This window comes from Bactrocera neohumeralis, chromosome 2 (assembly GCF_024586455.1).
Source record: "Bactrocera neohumeralis isolate Rockhampton chromosome 2, APGP_CSIRO_Bneo_wtdbg2-racon-allhic-juicebox.fasta_v2, whole genome shotgun sequence".
In the NCBI taxonomy this organism is placed as follows: Eukaryota; Metazoa; Arthropoda; class Insecta; order Diptera; family Tephritidae; genus Bactrocera; species Bactrocera neohumeralis.
This window is the reverse complement of record NC_065919.1, coordinates 26,912,303-26,928,969: the sequence shown is the minus strand read 5'-3', so window position 1 is coordinate 26,928,969 and position 16,667 is coordinate 26,912,303. Positions and strand designations below refer to the sequence as shown.

Sequence of the window (16,667 nt, the reverse complement as noted above, 5' to 3'; positions counted from 1 at the left end):
TGCAATTTTTTTCATGCATATTTCTGTCAATAAAATTAAAAATATAGCGTCAGCTAGTTAGCGTTGCCATCTGTTCAAGCGAAATCGTTTTCTCATAATTGCGCGCCATTAAAACACCACCAATCATTGGTTAATTAGCGCTGCGCTTCTCTGCAACATTGTTTGACTTTGTTGGCATACTTTTAGTAGCCCGTGTAGAGTCCACTCTATGTGTGAACACATAAATAATACCGCGGAGCTCATAAATTCAGCAGTGCGTTATTGCGAAATGCCAGTGGCCGCTAAAAAAGATAGCAACGTGTGCCGTTTGACCGCCCGGAAGGCAATTCAATAAATCATTGCCTACTTTTTGGCGCGCTACCAAATAAATCTTCAACTGCGCACGTAGTTTAACAATCTATTTTGATTGTTTTCTGATGTTATGAACAGTTATTAACTACTATGCGTTTTAATGGTCACAGCTTAAAGAAATTTAATGCGCTTGAAGTGAAATTTACTGAGTTCAGAAAGTGGCGTGGAAGAAAATATAAATCTTTTAGCCATTGCGTATATAATGAAAAATTTTAAAATTGAAAATGAAAATGAAATGAAGAACACGCAGTTTATTATGTATTACTGTTTGTGTGCCTCAGAAGTTTTGAGTTAGCTCTTATCATTTTGAAAGGAAATCTGATTTTAAAAGCCTCATTTCAACTTCTCCAATAACTAATCGCTGCTGTATCAGCAAAATGTGTGAGAATTCCTTAAATTCTGATATTTTCTTAAATTGCATAGGCGGCTAAAATTATGTTATGTTTGTTAAACCTAGAAGGAAAAATATTGCTTACTTTTAGGCAGTGTAGAAAATGCTAGACGATATTTTCATTATGTACGGTACAGGGTTTTTTCTATTCTCAATAATTATGGTCTATATGTATTTTAGTCATAAGTAAGTGTTTTAAAGAAAATTCTATTTCAGCTCTTTCCATTTTAATCGAATCATACTATGTTGCTTGCTAAAGAAACAAGGTGGCTTGGAAATATTAACAGGCTTCCGATATTTCATATTCTATTGACGCAGTTAATTTAATTTTGTGTTGATAATGTTAGGATCATATGAAGCGTGGAGAAGTTCCATAAATGGAAGGTAACTCAACTCCCTTTTCTTAAGAAAGAGAAGGTAGTAACAATAATAGCGAATAGTGCACGGCTTTCTGACTATTGTTTCATATTTTTATGGTGAATCTTGGAAAAGAAAAAAATGCATGATTTTGGCTTTGTGGTTTATCCCTTAAATCGCTTTTATTCTTAAATGGCAGGTTAGCCTAATCTAGAACTTATATCGTGCGTTCTTAAAATACTAGTTTGGTTCTTCCTTTATTCAAATTGTACGAAGACCTGAGATATTCTTCTACGAGAGAAGACCCCACATACCACCAGTCTATGTCAATAAACAAGAGAAAACGTTAACTTGACCTATAACTCCCTTCCCAAATAAAAAGTTTCCATACAAGAACTTGATTTTGATCTCTATATATGCAGCTTTATGGCAGTTATATGCTATAATGGTCTGATCTGAAAATTTTTTTTAGAGATTGTTCCATTGTTGTAAAAATTTAATTCGTACCAAATTTCGTGAAGAGATCTCCTCAAGTAAAAAAATTCTTATATGTTATTGTGCTGAGATACCGGCCGTTCCGACAGATGATTTGTGAAGAAAAGAACGCGTGCAAAATTTCAGATAGATATCGCAAAAATTGAAGGCGTATATACAGACAGATCTTCAAGGTGTATATATAGACTGTCGACTTGGTTAAATCGACTAGGCTTGTCGCACTGATCATTTATATGAAATAATATTCATATGAAAAACTTAATTTATAGATATAGAAAGTCAACCAAAGTCTTTGGGATGTTGGACCTTTGAAGCCGACCCAAACGACTCAAAATCATTTGATAGCTTCAGAACGTAGTGTCATCCGTACTTCACATGATTCACTATGCAACTTGGGTCAACTTCGTTCATTTGAATGAGGTGCTCTTAATGTGTTCGCTTATAACTTAAATTACTCAGCAACACTGAGCTTATTCGTGACCTCATTTGACTGACGCAGCAAAATTATTTTTGGAACTTTACACACCTTGACACACGTTTCAGGGATTTTTAAATGGCCTCAAGCTGTGCTTTTGTCGCGTCCTCTATACATCTTTGATACTGTTGTTGTTGTTGTGGTATTTAGCATTTAAACTGCCGCTTTGGCGTTTGTAAAGAATTTTGATTTGCAATTTTTAACAACACTCTGCTGTCGCCGTTCTGCTTAAATTGCAATTTTTTATTATAAATGTTCACCGTAAATTGGTGTACCGTTACAAGCAGTACCGCACCGCTTGTATGGCGAAAGTGTGCCAAAATTGTGTTTGTGGCATTATCTTTGTGCCGCCGTGTGCGTACCTTTTGCTTTGAAGCCATTATATCACAGCCATTTGTGCGTGTGTGGGACTCCATTTGCGACCCAGTCTGTGGCGTGTGAATTTATGGGCTCTGAGTTGTCCTTGATTTGGCGCTGGCAAGCGTTGCTGCTTGCCTTTCTGCCCGTCTCTGTCATTTCTCTTTTTCTGCTGCCAATCACACACACGCACACATACACACATACATATGTAGGTTGGAGTTGACTGCAACTGTTGCTATGCGAACCCTTGTGGTCCGTTTGTTTGCTCACCTGCGCTCCAACTCAACTCGACATAACTCATTTGAATTTCAAAATTCTATTTTACTGTTTACACTGTGAATTGCCTTTATTGTTGCTGTTGTTGTTTTGCTAGGTTATAGCTTTGTTTGCCGTCGGCTCGGTAGCGATTTTCATTTCCATTTTGATTTTGTTTTCGTTTACTTTATGGCGAGTTCTGCCAATAGTCGCTGAAGTGCGAGATGTAACGGTATCTGTTTCCATTTCCATCTCTGCTTTGAGTTATTGTTGTTATTATTGTTGTGGTGCTGTGTTTATTTTCATAGCGCTGGTTGTTGTTGGTGTTGCACATTTGCATTTGCGTTAATAATTTAGGGTATTGAAAATGCTGCTAAGGCCTTAAGTTTCTGCGGATTTACCGGTACGTCTTAGCCCTGCTGAAAATCCGCCGCTCGCTAATTTATGTACTCTAGCGTTGCTATTGACGTTTTAACTCGCATTACTGTACAATTTGTGCTGAGTCAGCGCGAATTAATTAAATCAAAATTCTGGGGCTTAAGGTGACGGCATTTCGAAGTTCTAAGAACATTTTCGAAGTTTAGAAATATGCAAATATCGCATTCATTTTGTCCTTATTAAGAAGAATATTTGCTTGAAATTGATTTTTAAGTACAAATAAATGAATCACTGCATATTTATTTACTGATTACTTCTTCGTAACGAAAAATATCTAAATAAAACAAAATTAAGTTTTTTCAAACACCTTATTGTCTTTATACTATCTTCAAGTGAGTAGGAACATCGAAAACCTGAAAAGGAATCTTTACAAAGCCTCAGTAAACTTTTTTCCATCCCAACAATTCAAGTCATATGAAATTTTTTTCGTAGATCTTTTATAAAATATTCTACATTAGTTGCTTTTTTTCTTGCTTTTCTGGATATGTATCAAGATTTGATGTATTTTTCTACGTATCTCCGCTTTAAACTTTATAATTGTTATGTTACATTTTCATAAAGCGTGTTAGATATTTTATTTTGTTTAATTTTAAGAAACTTGTCTTCAATTTGGTCATCAACTGAGAATAAATATCTCAATGAACTCGCACTACTGCCTCATCTTAAAAGTGAATCTATGTTTTAGTTAGTTTTAGCATTATGTTATTCCTTATTTGTACAGTGTAAGTTTCAAGCCTAGCAGTTCTCGTTTACTCTTAAAATATTAGCTTTATTTAGCCCGGCTGTCGATTTTCCTACACAATCTAATGAAAAATATACGAGTTAATCATTCAGTCAGCAGTTTTGATCAAATTTCTAGCGAAAACATTCAATTTTAGCTAACTTTCAATATATACATATGTAATAGGGTGAATAAAAAAATCGATTCGTTTTTTAGTTTATACTATGTAGGTTTTGGGGTTGAACCAAATCTCAAACACCTCATTTTCAGTCCTCTGTGCGACAGAGTGATTGAAACGGAATGGGACAACGCACGTGCTCGTCGAAATTTGAGTAGGGGAGCCCCACAAGGTGCAGTTCTCTCTCTTTTTCTATGGATCTTGGTCGTTAACGACCTGCTTAAAAACTAGAGAATCGTGGCTGCCGGATGATTGCCTATGAAGACGATGTAACAAATTGGGCAGTCGGAAGTGGTTTCGCTATCAACCCACATAAAACCTAGTTGGGTTTATTTTCTAGAAGATATAAGATGCCGGTCGCCCGCTGCCGCAAATAGAAAACATCCGTGTGTAACCGGTGGATACAGAGTGAAATATCTAGGCTCATCCTGAATAGGAAGCTTTCATGGAAGCCGAATATCGAAGAGGGAGCAAAAAAGGCATCGATTGCCCTCTGGTTCTACGACATCATAGTCAAGCTCCATTTTGTTGTATGAAGTATTTATGTGTTGGAGAGAAAAGACCACATTTGCATATAAACTAGAGAGTATTCAACGGGCGGTGCTTATCAGCATATGTGGTTCACTAAGTTCCACTCCAACCATAACACTTAGCGCCACCTTTTCACATAATACCCGTAGACATCGTCAGATGGTGTATGGGTGTGAAAGTTGCTAACAGACTCAGAGAATGTGGGTTCCAAAAAGAACACGTGTCTGACCACTCGGAAACCCTTGCGCACTTTGACTTCATACCATATCACTTGGATCATGGAGTCGCCAAACCGAACTTCGGCATTTCCTTCTCTGCCCTTATACCGGCGAGAGAGTTGTGGCAGGGAAGATGCCGTTGGAGCACCTTCTTTACGGATGGGTCAAAGCTTGGGGGAAGGTTGATTTTCTACTTCCTGACCATTGCAATGTTTTCCAAGCTGTGGTTGCTCATTAACAGTGCGTTTAGAGTTGACAAAGCAGTGCCTAACCTCGCTATCAATAGCATCGAGTGTCTCTGTAATAAGACTGGTATGAATGCCAGGCTACAATGGAATTGCATGAAATTGTAAAGCTGATAACCTAGCAAAGAAAGACATCCTTGGACCGCTAGTAGAATTGGGGCGGGTCCGTGCTGCAGTATCCTCTTGTATTCTACTACTTGATAGCTGGGCTTCGCGGCCCATTGGCTATTTTTGCAAATCCTAAGGAGTCCGCTCGTTAACGAATAAAATAGACTAATTCATAGTGGATTAAAGTTGCGATTACTTGGTATTTTATTTTGTTCAAACTGTGTATTTACTTTTCATAGGGATTTCCCTACCATGTGATATATATTTTGTAATATTATTTCGGACAACCAAAAGGTTAAGTGAACGTAAATATTTTGAGTTAGTTCTTCACCACTGCATCGTTTTACGATTGCACGAAACAATGAGCAAATTTTCGTCGTGCCTTTTTTTGTGTAAACTCCCACTTGTTCTTTGCAAAAGTAATTAGTGTTCTTAACACTAGGGTTGTTTGATGACATAGGATATAATAAAGCACGTTCTTCGTCTTCCAAGGTAAAATATCAAGAGCGAATTGCACCATTGATCCCTTTTAGACCGGAAGGCTCAGTGTTCACCATAAACTTTCACCAAATTACTATTTTCCATATTAAATTAATGACGAAAAACTCTAGCAAAAATGCATGAAGTTCCACTTATTCGAGTAACGAAAAACAAGCTTCTAATGAATGACTACTGGGAAAGGCGCACAAGGAGTGTAGCTTTACAAGGAATGTTCGGAATATTGAAACAATCATACAATAATCAAGTTACACCATCGTTTCGCAAATCGCACAAATGTAGTTACGGACCAAATTTATTTTAATCTTTGCCTCCGTTTGGATTATCGACTTCGGGCAAAAGCTTGGCTAATGAATAATATAAGCAGCCCAAATTTATTTAACAAGTCTGTGTACCACTTTCATGTCGACAGAATTACTCACTAGTCAACAAATGGTCGAGTCGATGCCTAAAATTAAGAGAGGTTTTCAGGCATCTTATACGCGGTTTTCATTTCCAATCATGTGAAAACAGCTTCCTCGAAATGTCTTTTTGAATTTGCTGAATGGCAACGATTGCTGCTTATAGACATGAGGTGAGTTTTTGACATGAAAAGTCGCAAAGTAGTATGACACGGTGGATTATAGTGATGAAAAAAGCAATCGAGACTCATTCTTCCTAATGGTTTTGGCTAAATAAAGTGCTATTTCAATTTTATCAACGAGGTTTCTAATTGTCAATCAACGATTTTTAAGCACTAAATATTTGATTTTTTGGATGCGGTTCGTCTTTAACGCGTTCTCGTCCCGCTTTGAATTCGTCGTACCATACTATATGCATAGACGTTTTTTTGTGTCATATTTTAGTTTGAATACAAAAGACCTTCCGCAAGATTTTCTACTATCCGCATTAGAATATTCGTTCAGCAAACAAAATTTGATGCAACTCCTTTGCTCCACAAAATCAACGATTGTAAAAAGCGATAAAATCACTTTCGGTTGTTTACAAAAACACGTGTAACTCGGAGATAGTTAAATCTTTCGATAAAGAGACATAGAAAAAAAATTTATCTTTCTTCTTGGTGATCAATTGATTTTCAATCATCATCCAAATTTATTTTATCGTCTTCAAAGTAATATCCATTTGAAGCGATGCACTTGTGCCAACGCTTCTCCCAATCGTCAAAACATTTTTTATAGGCACTTTCCGGGTTGGCCTTCAGCTCTCGCGTCGAATTTGTTTTGATGTCTTCAATTGAGTCGAAGTATTTTCCCCGAAGTGGCTATTTCAGTGTGGAGAAAGGTAAAAGTCACAGGGGGCCATATCAGCTGAATACGGTGCTTGCTTAATCATATTTGTTGAGTGTTCGGCCAAAATTTAACACAAATACGTTGATTTAAAATTCGACAAACACCACTGAGGTCGACTGACATAAACAGCTGCTGTAAACACACAGGTTGACAGATCGTGCTAATTTTTGACATCATTATTAAGATAGTTGTACCAACCTAGGAAAAAAATATTCCTGTTTTTCATATAAGCGGCAGATCTGAGGGGCTAATGAAGAATTCCCGATATGATGAGAAAAAATCAACAGGCCGAATTCAAAAGCACAGCGAATACTTAGTACTTCTTTTTTATGCCTCAATGTGTTCAGAGCAAAATGTTATTGGTTATGTGGCCATTCACTCATTTCCGAAAGAAGCAATGAAGATTTTGTTAAAGTTGAACACACAAAATTGTTGAGTTGTTTGCTAAAAGTTTGGTTGTCTGCTCACTTTGTTTCAATGTGTAAATAGGTATATTTTGAGTGTGTCACCAGTGTGGAGTCGTGCATGTTGCCCAAACACAATCAGCGTGTTTGGGTCTAAACATTTGTGGACACTTCTTCAAATCAGCCATTCGCGCCGGTGTAGACTTTTAGTCAAGCAGTCAATTAATATGGGCAAACTATATAATAGACCATCAGCCGAAAGTGGATAAAAGCACAACTGCCTAAAGCAATAAGCTGGCTAACTCATTTAAGTGAGTTTGGTTGTTCGATTGGCTGTCCAATGGTGGCGAGAGAAAAGGCTTACAGTAAGAAAGGTCAAACCGGCTGATTATGTGGCTGCGCAAGTACACCAATAACAGCAATACCAAGCTTAAATAGGGTTGCATTATATGATTTTTTGTTTTTCGCTTAGAAAAGTTTGTATTAGTTTCCGGCTTTGGAACCACATGCTCGGCTAAGCTTTATGGGTGCGTATCCTTTGCAGCCATACGTAGTATCTTAATATGTATTCAAAGCATGAAAAGGTCGTTAAAACTTTATGCCCCACTTAGTGTCTGGAGTATAGTATATCATACGAAAACACACAGATAACGCACGCAGCGGTGAATGGAAGTGTTTCACAAGTTCAGTGGCTAAAAATGATCACGTTTATGGCTTGATATACTTTACCATACACATGTTTTGGCTTATCTGGGCAGTGGAATAAAACTTTTAAATAATTAAAGCATTTTTCGCTCGGAGCAAGTAACGTTATGTACAACAACAACACAACAACATGCGCATAACTACATGACTAAGTGCAAGGCTACTACTTTAAGCTTGTGTTTGTAGATATGGCTTGAGGCAAAAACACTAAATGTTGCAGAGAAGCAGGAAAAACACACAGTCACACACACACACATTTATTTCACAACCAACATATGTTTGCATGCGTGTGAGTCTCGGCACATAAATATTTGTCTATTTCGCTGGTTAGTGGTGGTTTTCATGCTTGGCGCTTAGTTGTTGTTGTTACGACATTGCTTTTTAGTCCAAACATTAAATAAATGAAGAGATAAAGATATTAACACACAAACACATGTACACCGTTGCGGCTATTGAGCATAGCTTTTGGGTTTTCTTGCTTTGAAAGCAACAGCAGCTGCCACGTTTTCGGCAAGCAAGACACTGTTAGCTGTTTATGTTTGGTGGTGTTTTTGTGCTTACTTTAAGGAGCGCAGGGTATGCAGGTCGAGGCGCTTAGTGGTGCGGGTTTAATTAAATTAAAATAAAGGATGAGAAATTAGATGTTGGACTTACTAATTGAAATACGAAGCAGTGACTAAGCGCTGTTTAGCATATTTTTCCATATAAAACTTAATTGAAAAAAAAAATCTCATAAATCTTTTGCTCTCGCAAATTCAATTGAATTTAAATTTTTTTCATATTTTTCCTCTTTGGTTAAAGAAAATCTAACTTGAAGTGAATACCGTTTCTCTCGCTAAGTTGGGAAACATTTTTAGGTCGATTGACTCTTCAATTGAAATCTTCGTTCCAGTAGCTCGTGAGCTATAGAGACTTAAGACTGCTTTATCTAATACCTTTTCACTAATAGTCCTACCCGATTTAATATGAATATTCGTAATATTTTTTGAACACTCTAATGTTTCTTAGTCGCACGCTAGTTAGCGCATTAATAATGTTATGAAAAAACAAGGTGAACTGTGTGTGCGGTTTTGTTATGAAAAATTACTCTTATGTGAATGCGAACTTTTTAATAACAGTTGTCGATGAAAATAGCGTCACCTAAAATGTAAAACAAAGCATCATCGAAAAAAATTGAAAATCGTTGTCAGATATAATAACCAATATGTAACCATTCTATAACGAAAACTCTAATATTGTTTCAATATAAGTGTTTGATAACCAATATATAACCATTTTATAACCAAAACTCAAATTTCGTTTCAATATTAGTGGTTTCTATTATAACGTTTTTTCGTCGCTTGTAAAATTATGAAAAGTGATGTTGCGTTATTTTGCATTTCAGGTGACGATCTGTACTTTTACTGTTATTTTCCCGATATATGGGTATATTTCTTTACTAGAGATGGTTAGAACTAACAATTTTTTTTTAATAAAGTAGTTGAATATATTTTTGACGATTTTCGAATAAATTTCTGGGAATTTTATAAAGAATATTAAAATTTGGGAGAAAAATTTTAAGGTTAATGGTTTCTGAGAACAAGTACTTAAATGAACTGCTTCAATTGTAGGCTTTTTACCTTTTGGCATTATTTAATGCTCTACAGAAAGAAACGAAATAAAAAGACGGATATTGTTTTCACCGGCTTAAAAGGCGGGGTGAGTTTAAACCCAAACTTTTTCGACTTCGGAAACTAAAGCAGCGAATTTAAAGGTACCTTTTTTATTATGGAAAAGCTAAGACATTAAGAGTCTCCTAAATTAGAGTGGAAAACTGTGAGCTAGTACCATAATAATTTCCTATCTAAATTTGATAGATTTTCTCGGCTTTGTGCTAAAGAGGAAGTTTGTAAAGAATATGCAGAATTGGTTTTCGAAACGAGCAACTGCTTGTGGAGGAAGGAACGCTTGCGAAATTTCAGAGCTATATTTATCGACAGATAAACGGACAAACAGACCGACATAGCTTAATCATTTCCTTTGGGTGTTACAAGATTCGTGGAAAACTTAATATATCCTATACAGGGTATAAAATAAAGTGTACGGCATTCTGCTGATTACTTCAGATTTAACGATTTCGCCATCGGTTCACGAATAATACCTTCGATTTTTCACTATGAATGCAAATTTATATGTTTCTAAGTTTCAAAACCTTCCCTCAATAGAAATTTTTTGATATGAATAAACTCCCAAGAACTCTTCAAAGGTAGTACTAGTGGCCTTCTTAGTTTTGACTAACACAGAGGGAAAATCAACAACAGTTAATTCTGGAATCGTGCTTGTGCTCAAAAGTAAACGGTTATCTCTCCAACCTTTCTCGCTTCCTTGCTGTATGGAACTTAACACTCTCCCCCATTATATACATAAACTGGACGAGGGAGTACAGACTTGACCTTAATCTTGCAGTCGATGGCGTTAAAATTCCCACTGTCAGTAACCCTACAATTTTAGGTGTGAATTTCGAAAGTCTGGAACATTCCTCATCCGACCGTGATTATCGCCAAAGTATAGAGCCATAACAAAATCCTCAAGTCGCTAGCCGGCTGCACATGCGGAAAGGACAAAGAAACGTTGTTGGCAATTTAGAAAGCAATCGGACGGCCGGTCCTTAACTACGCCGCACCAATATGATCGCCTGAATGCAGTAAAAAGACTACGTCGACGACATGAAACAATACGCCGACCAGACTTCGGACGCAACTAACTTCCAAAGAACACTGACCATCATTCACAGTGGAGCCATTAACACCTTCACCGACTCCTTCTCAGTGAATGGCGTACTTGGAGTCAAACCACCACCCATTGCGGACAAAGTGCTGGAGTTGCCACGAGAAACGAGAATGACTCTTGTGGTGCTTCGTTCTGGATACTATAGCAGGTTAAACTCCTACTTATACAGAATAGACCCCGACATATCTAATATATGTCCCGCGTGCAATGAGTCTCCGCATGGCACTGGCCACCTCTTTGCATGCCCAATCAACCCCACTCATCTGACACCCTTCTCCCTTTGGTCTGACCCCGTCGAAACAGCGCGTTTCTTGGGTCTTCCGTTGAATAACGTCGGCGACAACTTATCTAAGCCTTACCCTCTTAACGGGGATTAGGTACCCGTTACAACAACAACAACCCTTATATATTATTTTCCATCATTTCTCACCGCTTTAAGAGGATAATATTTTTGTAGGAGTTCTTTACCTAGGACAGAACTTAACATCAATTGCATACTGTAGTGCGCGCTTAAAAGTATGCTAGATTTACTATGCAATAAAATACATGCGATATACAAACAATAGTTGGTAGAAACTATGATAAACTATGATAATTAAGTTAGGCATATATTTAGGCGCAGTTCAATCGAAGACCACGACAAGGTTGAGCACAGTAAGAACATCAAAAGGTTTCTTAGTTTGGTCCATTAGCTAATTGTTACATTAACAGCTAATTGAATGAATTAAGCTTGATTCATATTACAGAAAAGTTCCTAAAACCACACAACACAAACTAAAACTAAATTACAAAAATAAATTCTAACGCATTTTATCTCTCTTCCTCTCTCTCAATCTTTTTACAGTGTAGAACAATGTAAAGGCATATAATTTGCATGCATACGAAAAAAGTTTTACGAACATAACGGAATCCTAATTTCATTTTTAACGCTTGAGAAGGCATTGTAGCAGTAAATAAACGAACGAAAACGAAGCTTAGCGGTAAATTGTAGCAAGTTAAATAATAACTGGAACACATTTTGTTGTAGCATACATTTGGGTGCGAATAACTCCATTAATTTAAAAGTCGTTGACAGAACAAAGATAAACATAAGCAACAACAAATCGACGGAAAGGAAGACGAACAAGAGAAAGCAAGAACAACTCGTGCACGCGACAAAGCGTTTGCTGGGAAAAAATTGACGCGAGATCAGCGGTGTCTCATATACCAAGATTAAGTGTGCGCCATTTCGGAAACACGCAAAGCCTGATTTTCGACGCTGATTAGAGGCAGAAGCAAAGTGATTGCCGGGGCAAACGAGCGCTAGGCACTCCGGGCAGTTAGCGGAGTACATAAAGCAGCAGCAGAAACAGCAATTGGGGAGAATCAACCGAAATAATAACGGTCCCGTTGACGTGTGTTGCAAGTGCGAAGACAAAAACAAATCGGGAAAACCGACTGGGAAAAGTACTAAATTAACTTGGCGCGTGTGAAAAGTTAAAGCAAGTTGCTGCAACAATTACAAAAACAATTGTGTAAAAAAAACAAAAAAATAAAAACTTGAACAAAAACAAAAAGTGAACGTGCAACAAAAGCGTTTGTGAGACTAAGTGTGTGAAGTGAATATTGCAGAAATAAGCGTCCTGCTTCAGCTCCAAATATTGTGTACGAGTGTGTGCTTTTGCGTCCCTCACGTGTCAGCACGAAAGGATAATTGACAGCGTTACACCACGCGAATTCCAACTTAATTTCGGTGAAATTTGTTTACTCGCAGGGCGCTAAAATAACAGCAGAGCTTTAAAGTCAGTATAAATAGAGAGTAGTGCTTCGTCTCAGCAGCATATCAACGCCGTTAGCGTCGCTCTCAATGATGTGGCACGAACAGCAGCGATACCATCAGCAGCCGCAACGCAGCATGCGGCGCCCGCGTTCGCCTTTGGCGCGTTACTGGCCGCTGGCCATTATTTTGTTGCTGCAATTATTGCTTGCCACCGACAAAGTGGACGCCATCGACTTGAGTCGCCTCTACGGGCATATGGCCAACAACATACAGAAGCGAAGCGGTGAGTGAAGATTTATTATGTCTGCATATGCCACAAACATATTTATGAACTTGTGAAACAATACTAATATGTCTCGGAAACTTTATTCTACACAAAGGCTTTTCTAAAGAAAGATTGTAAATATATTATATATAAATATGTAAATAAGCTGATTAGGTTTTATATGAAAAGGCAGTCAGAAGTAATGAAAGTTTTCAAAAACAATTTTCAAAAGTTTGGGAAGGCAGAAGATTGGTAGATTTTTTGCTGACCAACCACATCTGAAAAGGTAGCCGACCAAGGGTTTTCATCTAACGGAAAAAGTGTTCTTTCTCATCAGGTTGTTTGATCATACATAACATTTCAATTAAAAAGTCCTCGGCCAATCAAATCGGAATACAACCGCGGCTCCCTCCCACATAACACCAATTTCTAGTATCTAACTCAAGAATATAATAAAAATAAGATTATTGTCTTTGAAGCATGCCACCCTATTTCCAAAAATTATCCAAATTAGCTTAAAACTGTCCAAGCCCCTAGGTATTGAATATTTTGATTCCAGTTCTTATTGTTGACTTTTGACCGAAAATAACGGTCTATGTGTGAGCTAATTGAAACGCAGAGACAATCCTTTCCTGAAAATAATCTGTCTGTATTGAGAAAAATGGGTTAAGGCAGTCAATACTTCCTTTAGTCGCATATACCTGATATAAAGATTTTTGAACTTCCAGGTGACCTTATACCGCATAAATTGGCCAATATTTAAGTTATCTTAATAAAATTTATAGAGTATGTTTTTCTTATAATGGTGCATCTTTGTGTTTAGAATGAATATAGTCACGTGAAAACTCGCCCTAAACTCCATATAACTAACAAGCATTATGCACCTGAAGGCACTTCTCTGGTCTTAATCCTTGAAAGTTGTAAGAGTATGAAATGTTCGGTTATACCCGAACTTAGCTCTTCATTACTTGTTATCCATATTTTTCACAATAAAAAAGGTGCTGCAATCAAATGATATAATTCACAAACTAATAAACCGACTGTCGATTGCCAAAATGTATACACGAAGGTTCGGACTAACTAAAAATCATAGGGATATAATTTTAGTAGCGCCATCTATGTGTTAGGCTGGGTACTTTTGACTTGATCTGTTATGTACAGCTTTCACGTCGAATATAATTTATTTAATACTTAAGGAGAAAGAATATTTTTGATGAATTTTATCTTGGTTTTGATAGAATATCGTTGTTAGAAAATATGAAGACTTTCTTGTGGAGAAAAGGATGTTTTTCAGTTCGATATCTCAAAAAATTAAAGAACGGACAGTCAGGCAAGGATAGATCGATTTTTTTTTGTCACGATCATTTATATACAAGTATATTTTATATATTATACATATATAGATAGTGTACGGCTTGCAGAAACATTAGCCATTTTCGTCGACTAAAGAAACCGGCACAAGAAAATTCGTACAATAAGATAAATGCGACTGCAATTTGAAGACCGATTAATTTTATATAGCCATCGTTTTTATCGCGTGCGATAATGTTGGTACCATTGCGCTGAAAACCATCAGCTCACTTTGCATTGAACTCGTTTCGGTGCATTGAAATCAATGCTGTCACGTAACAACAAAACGTACAAAATTTAGCAAAGCACTTACAAATGGACGCTATGCCTGGCGCAAACCACGAAAAATTTTGCTAAGCCACTTTTTGATATTATTTACATTTTTTTCATATAAAAAATTGAAGCATTTAAGACACAAAATTCAAATTCTAGAGGCTCTCTTTCCTTATATGTCTCCATATTCTTAATTTTTCTCTATTTATTTCTCGTTGTCAGCCAATTCTGTAAACTGTGAAATGCTTCCATTTCTCACTAATCAGCCTGCACGTTTTACTATTTGTTGTTCAATGGTGGGAAGGTTACAAAGTAGAGGGATTGTCTATTGAGCATCTGGGTTAATTCGAATTGAAGCCCACTGAAGGATGATTAATCCACTTATTCATTTCAACACCCTACCTTTACGAATTTTTATCATATACATATGTATATAGGCACTGGTACTATTCGCAGCAATATCCTTTGCTGGCAACGGAATTCTTTCAACTTCTTTCACTGCATAGTTACGCCAAACTTAGTACCCGCTTCTATGTCGTCACGTATATCGGGTGTTCAATATAATTTTCCTCAAGTAGTGGCTCAATTAAGCTATTTCAAAAATTTATTTCATATTTTTACTAAATCATTACTATGAAATCTCATGAATCTCAAAGGATTAAGGTCACTGATATTTTCTAAACTCTCTAGTTTTGGTTCGCTTAGCATATATAGTATGCTCTTAGCGTATATATTATAATCTATAACGATTAAATTTTATTTCCAAAGCGTTCAACTGTCTTGAAATTAAATTTTTCTCTCTCTTTGTCACTTAAAATTTCGGTTGTGTGGTTTCTTTTAAAATGTATTCCTTATTATGAAAGAACAAACTAAACAGTTTTATCACAAACCTCCCAATGCTTCTTAAATACTTCACTTTAGACCAGTATTTATCTGGAGTCAATACACACACTTGAATCTTCCAAGCCTCGACAAAGTTTATAAAAAGATTAGGGCAACAAAAATTGGTCGAACCTGAAAAGTGCAACTTCTAAGAAGTTTCCAAGTGAGCAAATTTATTCATTACATTCACCAACCGTCAATTTGCTTTTACATCAGCTAGTAGTTTCTCACCCACATGTAGACACTTGCGCACACACACACACATAAAAGTATGTTATCCTTAAAATACACACTTGCATTTAAGTCGCCTTAACGTCCCTGCCACTTACCAACAATCTTATCACACCATTGAACCGCATTTGGTGCCGCGCTCAATGACGATCAAAATATGCCAGGCGTTCACCTACAGTGTGTGCGAAAAAACGCGCACCTAGGGCTGAGCATAGAAAAATCGTCTGTCGAAAACAATCTCTTTATTGTTTGGCTTAATGAAGCATTACGTTTTTTGCTTGCCATTTCGGCGTTTCGCCTCACTTCGCACACATTTGCCGTTTTGTGTTAGTTGCAAAAACTTTTTCTTGGTTTTGTTTCTGTTTTTGGGTTTTTGCTGTTTTTTGCTGGCATTTTGTGAGTGCTTCGGGAGTCCTTTGGTGATAAATGCGAGAAACTTTTTATAGCCTGCTTTAATAGTATTTGTTATTTGTAGTCGCTGGCAAACTTCGTTAACTAAATGGACAAATGTGTGCTTGTGGAAGGGATGAGGTACTGTGGGAGCCGGTGTTCGCTCGTTTGGTTTCTTATTTTAGGAAGGTTTCATCACCTTTGGTACCGCAACGATTTGAACCGCAATTTTCTTAGTTTTGAAACTTCATGATGATTACCGTTAATAGTGTTTCGTCGTGAAATTTGATGAGTGATGTCAGCTGCTTTGTGATTAATAAAACTCTGAGATTATTGATATTTTAGCAAGGAGAAATTTTTGTGTCAGCCAGAAAACAGACTTCAAGAAATCGAAAAGCGATTCAGTAACTTCTATTTCTTATTTTAAGTATTTAACAGCTGGGAAATTGATTAATTTTAGTGTAAACTCTACAAAAATCAGTAAAAATAATTTAAATGAATTGTGTTCTATTTAACGGGGAGTGACGGAATTTCGTTGCGTAACCTAATTTCGTAAAATAATTTAAATTAAATGTGTTCTATTAAAGTAGGCGTGACGAAATTTTGTTACGTAGCACACTTTCGTTGCATTTCGAATATCAATGAAAAGTAAATTAAATGAATAGTGTTTTACAAAAAGACAGTCGATCCATTTTATTGACACACATAAAAACTTCAAAACCATAAATA

At 36.7% G+C, this 16,667-nt stretch overlaps 1 protein-coding gene across 1 annotated transcript in view; it reads left to right on the top strand.

Annotated features, from left to right (window-relative positions):
* LOC126759647 (IDLSRF-like peptide) overlaps nucleotides 1–16,667 on the top strand; it is a 161,982-nt gene that overhangs the window by 1,797 nt on the left and 143,518 nt on the right. Inside the window, exon 2 of the mRNA XM_050474614.1 lies at nucleotides 11,633–12,830. Coding sequence (XP_050330571.1) covers nucleotides 12,635–12,830 — 196 coding nt within the window. The 5' untranslated portion in view covers nucleotides 11,633–12,634. The remainder of the gene's footprint in view (nucleotides 1–11,632; nucleotides 12,831–16,667) is intronic.